General features: G+C 34.5%; 1 protein-coding gene across 6 annotated transcripts in view; it reads left to right on the forward strand.

Moving 5' to 3' along the window:
* The window catches only part of LOC110455794 (serine/threonine-protein kinase Sgk1-like), a 67,168-nt gene that overhangs the window by 47,401 nt on the left and 7,643 nt on the right, over positions 1-12,124 (forward strand). For all 6 annotated transcript variants that reach the window (XM_021506163.1, XM_021506165.1, XM_021506166.1 and 3 more), the window contains 7 exons: positions 2,678-2,790; positions 3,962-3,998; positions 5,095-5,181; positions 6,660-6,755; positions 8,739-8,846; positions 9,829-9,966; positions 10,352-10,409. In XM_021506163.1, coding sequence (XP_021361838.1) covers positions 2,678-2,790; positions 3,962-3,998; positions 5,095-5,181; positions 6,660-6,755; positions 8,739-8,846; positions 9,829-9,966; positions 10,352-10,409 — 637 coding nt within the window. The remainder of the gene's footprint in view (positions 1-2,677; positions 2,791-3,961; positions 3,999-5,094; positions 5,182-6,659; positions 6,756-8,738; positions 8,847-9,828; positions 9,967-10,351; positions 10,410-12,124) is intronic.

A 12,124-nucleotide genomic window follows, 5' to 3' on the forward strand; every position in this document is an offset into this window, starting at 1 on the left:
GGGGGGGAGGGCAGGATACACTGTATTAGAGGGAGGAAAGGGCCATTATCTTAGGACAAAAAAGGGAGGCGATATTAGAAGTTGAACAGGAGAAGATTTTTGGGGAGAAAAAGGGGGAAAGGCTGTTGAGGTGGAAATATTTTTTCACTATTTTTAATATTTTTCAGACTGGAAAAGAAAAAGAAATTATTTGAAATGGTCACACTAAATAGGTTGTCTTTATTCTAGAACTATTTCTGAATATGTGCACAATTTATGAAGGATTTGCACAATTCATGAATGTACATTGTTGCAATATTCCTTTACAACATGTGCCCTCCAACTAAATCCAAACGGGGACATTAATCAGTCTGGTGTCTAGTAGATTCTCGTCTGTATGTGTTAATGGACATCAGATTTTAATTACACTAATGCATTTTAGTTACAAATTGTGTTAATTAAACATAGTTTTACCTCACCGGGAGAGTTTATGTCATGGCATGGTGTCTGTCTGTCCATTGTCAACTTCTTTTCTTTAAATGACTTCTTATAAAGAAGTTTGAGGCCTAGGGTAATAATATTTTGTTGGTAGCTTGCTGGTGTATTAAGGGGCTAATAATCAAACTGTTCAAACAAATGTCCTTGACACATGCATTCACTCAAATGTGTTAAAATCTTCGAATGGTTTATTACAATGAATCACAAGGGTTAAAATAATGATACATGGCCTATAGTTTGAAGGTTAAAGGATGTCTAAATAAATGACATTAGCCCAAAGTCAAGGTCACACATTCAGATGTGTTGCAAACGTCAAACAACTTCTAAAGAATCACAGTGCTGGAAGTCATGAGAGTTGATCTGTCCAAATACATTATCCTGAATCACATTTAAGTTCACAGGGGTCAGATGAGTTAAATTTGATACAAATATTCCTATCACTGCCCTGACCAAGTAATATTATAGTAATTGTTCAGGACAGTAACAAATCTGAGGTGGCCATGATGGTCACAAATTTATGGAAACATTTTCTTGTCTATTTAAGAAAAAATCAGATGAAATAATACAGGCCCCACAAGCCTCTTGTTATAAAACATTTAATTAAGAAAAAGGGTAATGAAAAACATATTTGTTGAATGAGTTGTCGTGTAAGGGTTTACTTATGTAAAGGATTATGGGTTACTGAGTACCAAATTTGTAATTAATTATTCACCGATAAAAGGTCCTGAAATAGCCCACTGATTTAAAGTAAAGCAAGACGTTCATTGACGTGGTTTTTAACTTGTCTTTGACATCCATAGGAACATTGACATCTATTACAGTCGTCTGTTGTACATGTTCAAATTCGACTCTCAGAAAGGAGGTGCCTAAAGTGAAATAATCTGAAAAACAGAAAATTATGGATACCTTTGAATAGACTTCTGACAAAGCTTATGCATTATAGGATATTTTGAGATTTACTGTTTAATGTTTAAGAGGCTTAGACATAAGTGCAATAGATTTATGGTTCATTATGTCAATGATTTCCTTAATGTATTTATACTAAAACTACCCCTAGTAGCTTAATCATGACAACTTCTGTATTAATGATGTTAAAATAGCAATATATTCCTGTATGTTAAATGGTTTATTAGGCTAGTAATCTCCATTAGAGTTTTGACTAGATCATGTTCAGCACCATAGACGACAAGCATTCAAATGATCTTATTGATGTCTGCTTCAATATGATGTTTACTGAACTCTATTAGCTCACATGGCCCTGTTACAAGGGATATGCACATGGCTAGATCATGACCAACATCTGATATGTTTTTGATGTTACAAATCAAAATCCATGATGCCTTTTCTAACCTTTGAGTGCTTGAGATAACTTTCCAACTTCTTCTCAAGTACCACCTAACCAATTTTAACCACTTTTAACAGAGAAATAATGTCTTCCTGTCCAATGATCATGAATATCATTACTGATTACACTGTCTCAACTGACTAGTAAAGGGTGAGTGCCCATGTGGTTGTTTTATAAGCCAATTGGTTTTCAGATTTCCCCTTGATGACGTGGTAAAATCTTCCTATAAAGCAGGTAATTAGCTAGAGTTGATTTTGACAGTGAGGGACAGGGGTGTTCTGACAGCTAGAGTTGATTTTGACAATGAGGGACATAGGTGTTCTGACAGCTAGAGTTGATTATGACGGTGAGGGACAGGGGTATTCTGACAGCTAGAGTTGATTTTGACGGTGAAAGACAGGGGTGTTCTGACAGCTAGAGTTGATTTTGACGGTGAGGGACAGGGGTGTTCTGACTAGAGCAGGGACTAAACAATTACAAAGTTCTTTTTACTAATTCATGAAAATACATAATGTTAACCATGATATTTATGATCAAATGAAATATATACATCTTTATTAATCTTTAATAAACAATTAATATGTATATCTTCATTCGAGCATCTATAGTCCTGCATTATCTTTTCTTTTTGAATGATATCTTCTTCGAAATATAAAGCCTATTTTTATGATATTTGACCTGTAGCTTGCAGGGGTGAAGAGATTATCAAGTTTGTTCAATTAATGACCCACTTTCAAGTCTTGGATTAAATGTGTTATTACTGTTGCCAGTGGGCAGGGTGTAAAAACAACAAAAAGGGATGAAACAATGTATTACATTACTGTAAAAAACCTGATCATCTCCTTTTATTTTCAGCTATTTTTCCATCTACAAAGAGAACGCTACTTTCCTGAACAGAGGGCCCGGTTTTATGCGGCTGAGATGGGGAGTGCTATCGGCTATCTTCACTCTCTCAACATCATCTATAGGTAGGCTAAAAGTGGCCCAGGTTTTATGTAATAATCTGATATATTTATTTACATGCAGACACAGTTGTACAAAAAGTTCTTTTTTTTTTTCCCCGTTTTTCATGAGAAATTATAATCTTCTGTTCTCTCTATGCAATGTATGTGATATTAAAATAACTGGAAACGATCCACTTAACTGATTGATAATCAAATTAACCAAAAGTATGCATGGTTACATTGGAGACTCCCCAAACTGGACATGTGAATTAACTAAAGAACTATCATCCTTAAGACTTCATTAATTTCAGCTTGTTTATTCATGTTATATTAACTGTAACTAAATGGTATCAATAATGTTCTTTTAGGCATTAATTGTCATCAAAGTACAGCTACCTATCACTCTATTTCCTAGCTTTTAGGCTTAGCCTTTAATGAAAAAGTGAATGGCCCTCACTTGCTCTTTGTCATGTTCATAAATGACAGGGTTAATTGAAATATGGACATCAGACTTGCAGCTAAGCGCAAAAGCTTAGAAACAGAGTGACTGTTGGTATTTATTTTGTAAGTGTGTTCAATGGTATCAAAGAATCTCAGTTTATATAAAAATTGACTTTAACTCTTACTCAAGGTGCGATTACACATGCATCTCATTGTTTTGTAAAGGACTTAGAAAGAAACATCTACCCACTCACATCCTGTCACGTATTCCTTAATAGAACTACACACTAAATTACTTGACAGGTCTTTATATTCGAGTGATTCTGAATTTCAAGACAGATTACAAGATAGTCAAAAATATCATACGCTGTGATAGATGTAAGACGGATGTCAACACCGATGTTAATAACGTAGAATAAAGGTTTTGTGTTGTGTCTCGTACATCCTCCGCCACTGTTAACATGTGTTGTTCCTGTAACCGAGAGCAACTTCTTGTCGCTTTTAACATGTTGTCTAACAGAGAGCGACTTGCCATGTCAACGCGACAGGAAGCTGTCAAGTTGATAAAACATGTCTAGTTACGTCATCATCCTGCTTGTCACAGTTCACATTTCTAGGTTGATATCTATTAACTTTAACTTGAAAGTAAATTGTCATGGACAGGTTTTTCTTACGATTTGAGATGAATTTTTTCTCAATGTTTCTGATTTCCTTATAAAAGATTTTTTATCAAGAACTACTGTTTCTTTTTCAGGGATCTCAAGCCAGAAAATATTTTACTCGACTCAAAGGTAAATGTTTATGTCAATGTGTAGCCTAATGTATGGAGATTTATATAAGTAGACCCTTGTGTACTCATCAATGTAAATGATCTCATTAACACAACTGCCAGAGGAAACTGTTCTCATTTCCATATTTATAAGAAAAGTCTATGTCACACTCGCATTATGGTGCTTGGATATCTAAAAAAAACACCAGTACGTTGTGCAGCAGTCTCTTTACTCGGACCCCTTGGTAATCTGACATCCTGGCTAATCCAACATACTGCTGTAACTCCATTTCTTACTAAAACTACCAACCAAGACCTGTGTATTATGACATTCTGTCTAATTTGACCAAGACGGAACATCCAAACGGTGTCAATTTAGACAGGTTTAACTATAGAAAAACTAGGTAGTTGGCTTTTAATTGCTTCCCTCTGAGGGCAGTTACATTACCTATACAAAATGGTTAAATATTCTGAAAAGGATTTTAGGGACAACAGTTGATCCTGTGTATAATCCTTTAGAAGCAGATAATCACCTTTGTCAAACAAATTGCTGTCTTGCATCATGTATGAAAACTGTTGCCTGTTTTTCACATGTTCTATAATCCATTAATTGAGTTTGATTACCAGGTGGGATTCTTTCATGTTCTTTATCTTTACATAGCTTATTATAAAGTTCAAGAGATAATTCCTCTGTTACAAGCAGGAGTTTTTGTGATAATTTTTTGTTTTTCGTACTGTAACCATGATTGGTATAATTTTGGGTCCAGATTTTGTAAGATACAAAATGGTGATAACAACTTCAGTGCAAATCTACATACGGATGTATCTATAATACCATTCACTCTTTCAACTGCAGTTATACTTATTTCAAGGTCTCTCATTGGCTTTTTCATCTTTTTAAGTTTTTATTCATACATATCCTTAAACTATAGATTGCTGTTTGTAAAAAGAAAAAATCTTAGAAAACAATGACACAAAAATCATGGACTTGCTGTCAGCACAAGCAACAATATAGAATATCTACATAGAAAACACCAGCAATGTAATCGTGTTGTTTACTTTCACTTTCAGTCTCTATTGATTCAATCATACCTTACTGTATTCATTTCTCTCTACAGGGTCACATCACACTGACAGACTTTGGTCTGTGTAAGGAAGGAATCGAGGGGATGGGCACAACCAACACATTCTGTGGCACACCTGAGGTAGGTCTCCTCATGTATACATCTTACCGTATCTAACTCAATGACTGCCCAGGGTGATACAAAATCTGAACCAATCCATGTAAACATAGATATGTTGGAAAAGGCTGGGGAAGGGGGGAAGGTATTTATAAGGAAATGTATGGGGTCTGTATGGGTTGGATACAGTTAAACACACAAATAACACAGTCTCACCTCTTTTCATGTAAAATAATTTCGATACCTATTTGACTACAGGTCAATTTCTACTACAGAAATATCAGAAAAATCTAAAGAAGATAGATCTGTATGTTTCACTTGTGTGACATTGTCAACCAGTGGCTATGATTGCTGTGTGATAGAGTCACTGTATTATTATTGACAGCCATTTATTAAAAAAAGATAGTTGTGGATTTGAAAAATAATTGCGTTGTAGTATTGCAAGGGAGTATAGATGGTCCAATATGGCGTGTTTGTTTACAAAGCGTAACATGAGCTGTAGGAAACTAAGATTTCTGTTTATAAGTACAATGTAAACCAATGGTGGTAAGACGGTACATTTTTGGGGATACATACTGAGGGCATTCAGGTGTCTTCTAACTGTGTTCGGTTCTGTTCCTAGCTTCATGCGTGTAAGTTTGTAAGACATTAAATGTACATTAATTACCTGACATTAAATACGGTGTACCAGCTGTTAAAGTAACCCGACTTCTTGTCTGAAGTAAAGATCTTGTTATGTGAAACTAAACCTTTTTGGAAATGTTATATGCTTCATCATCCACAAGGTCAAATAGCTTGACAGAGGATGTACTTTATATGACTGATCGTATATATACTGTTAACATACATATTTTAGTGGTCTCTTATTTTAGATTATATTATGATGACACTAATTACTGTGTCTGCATATTGTTTTCTGTGAGATATACTTTGTGGTCGCAACATTATCCATCAGTGTGCTGCTAAGACTTGATAATGCACTAAAATTTTAGTCTGCCAAAATAAGTACATTTACAGTATATTTATATTTGGAATGAGATTCACCTGTTTGGTATGAATAATAAATGATGACTTTGTTTTGAATCCAAAAAAAAAACCTGGAAACTTATTTTGTGAGCTTATGAAAATGTGTTTTTCCTTGTCAAGCAAAGAGTGCAAATAACCAGTGTCTTGACTCTTAATACATATGTACATTTTTTGAAATGTTGAAATGAAATTTTATCATTAGCTCCCGAATAGTTTTTCTACAAAATGTTGGCATTATAAAAGAGTAAGGCGTCATAACAAAAGAGAAATAGAAGGAATTGTTAAGATAAAATGACAAAAAGTCGTTGAAATATGTTGTCAGCAAGCTAAGTGGTGAATGAAAAGATTGGCAGTGTATTGAGGTATTGAGGTATTACTGATGTCCCCAAAAATGTACAGATATTAGATGCAGGTTACCAAAGGTAACACACCAGCTGGGCATCGTCTCTAACAGCTGTGTCTTGTCTTCTGTACAGTATCTAGCACCAGAAGTTCTGAGGAAACAACCATACGACAAGACAGTGGACTGGTGGTGTCTCGGGGCAGTTCTGTACGAAATGATGTATGGTTTGGTGCGTGTACTTAATAAACCTACCTGTCTTTCTTACCTGTGTATTTACATATATATATATATATCTCCTGTACATCTGTCTGGGTCATCAGAAACACCTAAATATATATTATATACCATATATGATATCACTTTACAGCTTCTATCTAAGCCATTATCACCAACCATGGCCAGTCCTGTGATTCTAAAGGTAGTGAAATTTACAAAACCCACATGAATATATGAATGAATAACAGACCTGAGTTAATTAGATGTTAATGAGTTGGAAAACTATTTTTGATATAAAAAGCTCACCAAGTCTTTCATGTGTCCTCCGCATGATTAAGCTCGCTGGGTTGGAGAGTTTTCAAGGTCATTCCTTCAAAGAAAATTAACCTTGGCTCCTTTACAAAGTCACAAAGATCTGATGACTTTTACTGGATAACCAAGCAGTTTATTATGATATTTGACCTATAAGCTTGCTTAGATGGAAGGTTTCAGGTACATTCTAATGAGGAACCTTAAAGCATTCCAAGGTCACAGAGGTCAGATGTATTGAAAGCTTCCCATTTTTGTTATAAAAAACCTCTGACATCTTACTTAAAAATCATTACATGTGCTCAACCTTATACTGTCACATAGAAACTTATATACTTCTACTTATTTTAGACCGCTTAAGTACAAACCTGAGAGGAAAGTTTGTATTGAAATCACAGAATTATTTCTCTTAGAAGATTGCAATTGAATATGTATATTTCAGTATATCCAGACTGAAATTTTGACCATATGTCAATGGCTCTGAAATCTATATGTTCTGTATATGTGTAATTGATGAATAAATATTCACTTGTGAATATTTTGCACTTACCAAGTATTTACTCTACGTAGAGCCATGAATATTTCACCACCACAAAAAAAGTCCACTTTTACTGTAACCAAGATTTGTTGCAACTATATGTGAAAAACAATTCTGGGATTTGTTTGAAATATAAAATATAGATATTTTGACTCGAAAGCCATTTTCTTTGGAGACATCATAATACAAGTAGAATTCTGTGATGCCATGGAGTAAATGTGACGTCACAATAGAGTGATGAATGAGCATACATTACAAGCTATGTTATATATGTCATAATAAATATACATAAATCAATTAATCTATATACATAAATTGAGTAAGCTTCCATATTGAAAATCCTTTCTCAAATATCCTTCAAATCTACTTCCTCAAATTTCAAATTAAAATATGAAGATTTTCCTGACTGAAGTGTCCACCTGTCAGACTATCAGTTATTAGTGATAGTTCTGTAAATAGTATATAGCTACCAGGTAGGTAATTTTATTCAACATTAGATATCTAAACCTTATATCACTACTGTAATGTACAAACATTCTGTTCACAAGTAGAGTTACTTATGATTACGGTAGAGGGCCCTAGCACTCTGTGTTGTATCTTCACTATTATAGCTCAAATTTGTTTGATATTTTTTTTTGACTTGAGCTGCTTGTCAATTAGTCATAGCTAATTATAGACTAATAATTTCAAAAGAAATATGTTTTTTTTTAAATTTCCATTTCCAAAAAACAGATTGGCTCCTATTCAATCATTCGTTTCCCTCTACCTCTTGATTATAAAGCAGGGGCCTTACTACTGGGCTAACCATCATGAGAATTATTCAAAAATATTATTCTTGAAAAAAACCTTAAAAATCCTTCAACGTATAATTTCTCTATATGAATACAGAGTTATAACAAATTCAATGGGAAAATAACTTTACCTTTCAGTAGAAAGAGGGGAAATAATGAAACAAGATTACCATTCCAACCTAAGCTATCTGGGTGGGAAGGTGTATTGATAATGTCCGCCTGTAATCTGTCAAATCATTGTTAATATGACTGTAATCATGATTGTTAATGTATCTGTAATCAGTAGATTGTGTCTATAATCAGAAGATTTATTTGGTTACCTGCCAGTGTGTGATTGTGATGTTTTTTACTTTTGTAGCCCCCTTTCTACAGTCGGGACACTGCTGAAATGTACGACAACATTTTATATAAACCCCTACGTCTGAGGACCAACGTGTCAGCTGCTGCCAGGTCCATACTGGAAGGGGTAAGGTCACATGTGTAATCCAACAGTAGTTTTGGATAGGTCAAATATTTTAAACCCACACAGTGTAAGGGGGGAGGGGTTTTCAGTGTCTAGTGAACTACATATACTATGTGTTTATTTGTTACTTGTATAGAATGTTTGTTTTCTATTTCTCACTCACTATTCTGACACAACCAAGGTAAATGTGTGTGTAGCTTTCAGCATGTCTTAGATTAGATTACATTGTAACACACAGAATCTGTGTCAAATATCAGACAGCAATACAGCCAAATCAACAATATAGAGAAGAAGTGTCCTGAACCTAAATAGGTCACTGTGACATATATTTGACCTCTGACCTCATTAAAGTGTAAATACTTATAGAGTAACACTTATGTACTATTGCATATAAAATCAGCAAAATCTTAGGATCTGTACATATAGGGAAGGTGGAGTTGGAGCATTTTTCTCCTATAATTTCAAGTCAGATGATCTTACATTACATGAGTGAATCTAGGTGAGGTGTAGTGTTGTGAACCAAAATTAGGTCACTGTGACCAATGTTAATTATGTCAACCTAGAAAAAAAACCTGTTCTGGGGTATTTTCCCATACTTGTCTGCCTATATGATCATGACCATAGCTTACAAACTAAAAACAAAAGGAAAGAGGTCAAATCAAAGGTCACCACAGTTTTGGTTATTCTTAAAGAGATTCTGCCTCAAAATCATTAAGAAAAAAAGCAGTTCTGAAATCAAAATTATAGGCCAGCAATCCAATTACTGTACACACCACACTTTTGAACAATGGCAGTCATGATTGCAAATTCAGTGAAATTTAAGGCTACTTGAAGCTACTTTGGCAACATAGCTGGAGTGAACTAGAAATCAATGCTTTGAGTCCATCTGGTTGTAATTTTAATATTGATTAATTTGGTGAAAGACCACTAAGTAAATTGGATACATGTACATATTTTACAACTGTCCTCTTCATTCTATCTACAGCTGTTACAGAAAGAGAAAGAAAAACGTCTTGGCTGTCAGCAGGACTTCATGGAAGTGAAGTCTCATGATTTCTTTGTTGATGTTAACTGGGATGAACTGGATGAAAAGAAAATGAAACCACCTTATAATCCAAATGTGGTAAGTTAATCAGATGTAACTTCCTTCAGGAGTAAATAAAGTGAAAGTAAACCTGCCTATAACTGGGCTCATTTTACATGATAATGACGTGATGTTCAGTTATGTCTGGAAAGGTCCTCATCACACACACACATCAATATGCGTAATGGGATGTCTTTGTAGTGTTATATTCATCAGACAATGAGTCTAGATAAAATTGTCAAGTGACTAAATATGCTTCTGTGTTGTCTTATCCAACTATAACTCAAAACACAATGCAAATTTTCATTTTAAAACAATGAGTGTTTTCCTTCATACAGAATTAATGTAATGTAGAAAATAACAGCTAAGTTGAGATGATTGCATCCCTGGTCAATATCCTTTTTGAACTTGTTTTGTTTTACAGAGCGGTCAGCTGGACTTGAAACATTTTGATCCTGAATTCGTCAGGGAACCAGTACCAGGTAACTATTACAGAATATGATCAAAGGGGGTTAACTCCAGTTTACCTAGATCCTTTCTGTATTTTTATTTATAATTTTTAAGTCACCTGAGACAAAGTCTCAAGTGACCTATTGCGATTGCCTTTTGTCCGCCGGCGTCCGGCATCCTTCTGTAAACAATTTACATTTTCGACTTCTTCTCCGAAATCCCTGTACCAATTTCAATGAAATTTTGCAGAAACCTTCCATGGCCAAAGGTCAGCTGAAATTGTGAATTATATGGTCCCCAGCCCCCAGGGGCCTGAGGGGCGGGGCCAAAAAGGGTAAAATTGACTAAAATTTCAAAAATCTTCATACTCTTCATAGATAGAAGGGTCTTAAGGTGCTTTACTAAAATTGTGAATTTCTTGACCCTGGGGTCTTACGTTTCCCCCTGGGGAGGGGTTAAACTTTACTGTAGTTTATATAGGGAAATCAGTGTGTCATTTTGGACCAACATTTGTTTAATTGCCATTGGAAGTAATTCAATTTGTTATGGTTTATAATGGCAATTGATACTTTGAATATTACATGTTGATAACTTGATTGGAATTATAACCCTAAGTTGACAGTTTGATACTTTTGAGCCATCCCTACCCCCAAGGGCTGTAGGGTGGGGCCCAATGGAGTCTGTATGCTAAAATAAAATTTCTTCATTTTCCTTGTTTAGAATCAGAGGTGCAGTTTCAAATACTTTTCAGTATTAAATCTGCATGCTAGATATTGAATAAGGTGGTTTTATTGTTTTTTGTTACTTTGAATAATATTTCTGTTCATGTTAAAAACAAAAATCAACTCTCTGTATAAATATATCAGATGACCGTTAAGGCCCATGGGCCTCTTGTTTTATTTTACAATTTATATTGATTACTTTCAAATTGCAAAAGTCACAATAGTTTGTGCGCGTGTGTGTTTTTAAACAAAAAAAAATGTACAGATTTTTTTACTTATAAGGATGATCAGAGGGCTTGGAACTCAAATCTATATATTTAAGTATACACGTGTGCACATTATATGGTGTAAAAGTACTTGTTTTAGCAAACTCATATTTTAGCATATTATCAAAGTTAAACGGAATAGTGCATTGATTTATTGGTGCATCCACTATTTATGCAATAGGCAACTTTATACAGAAACTAAAGTTAGCACAATCATATTTAGCACAATATTTAAAGCATAAAAACTGCTAAATTATACCGCTAAATAAGGTAAATTTAAAGTATATTCCTGTTCGATGTATACTCACTGACCATTTTTACTTTACTTTGTGACCTAAATGTTTCATACTCCTCTCTGACATTTAAGAGGTCAGTGTTACAGTACTTTCACTATTGATAGAGAATCATTTGTTGCATAATAATAATAAAGTCAAATTATCTTAAGGGCAATGGAAGTCAAACTTGTTACAGGGAATTCTTTTGTAAAAAAGTCAAAGGTCAAGGTCCAATATACCATGTCCCACAGGGTGACGAATTAGACAGGTTAATCTGACCAATATACCATGTCCCACAGGATATTGGATTATACAGGTTAATCTGACTCATATACCATGTCCAACAGGGTGTTGGATTAGACAGGTTAATCTGACCAATATACCATGTCCCACAGGATGTTGAATTAGACAGGTTAATCTGACTAATATACCATGTCCAACAGGGTATTGGATTAGACAGGTTAATCTGACCAATATACCATAT

This window comes from Mizuhopecten yessoensis, unplaced genomic scaffold (genome assembly GCF_002113885.1).
Source record: "Mizuhopecten yessoensis strain PY_sf001 unplaced genomic scaffold, ASM211388v2 scaffold8381, whole genome shotgun sequence".
Lineage (NCBI taxonomy): Eukaryota > Metazoa > Mollusca > Bivalvia > Pectinida > Pectinidae > Mizuhopecten > Mizuhopecten yessoensis.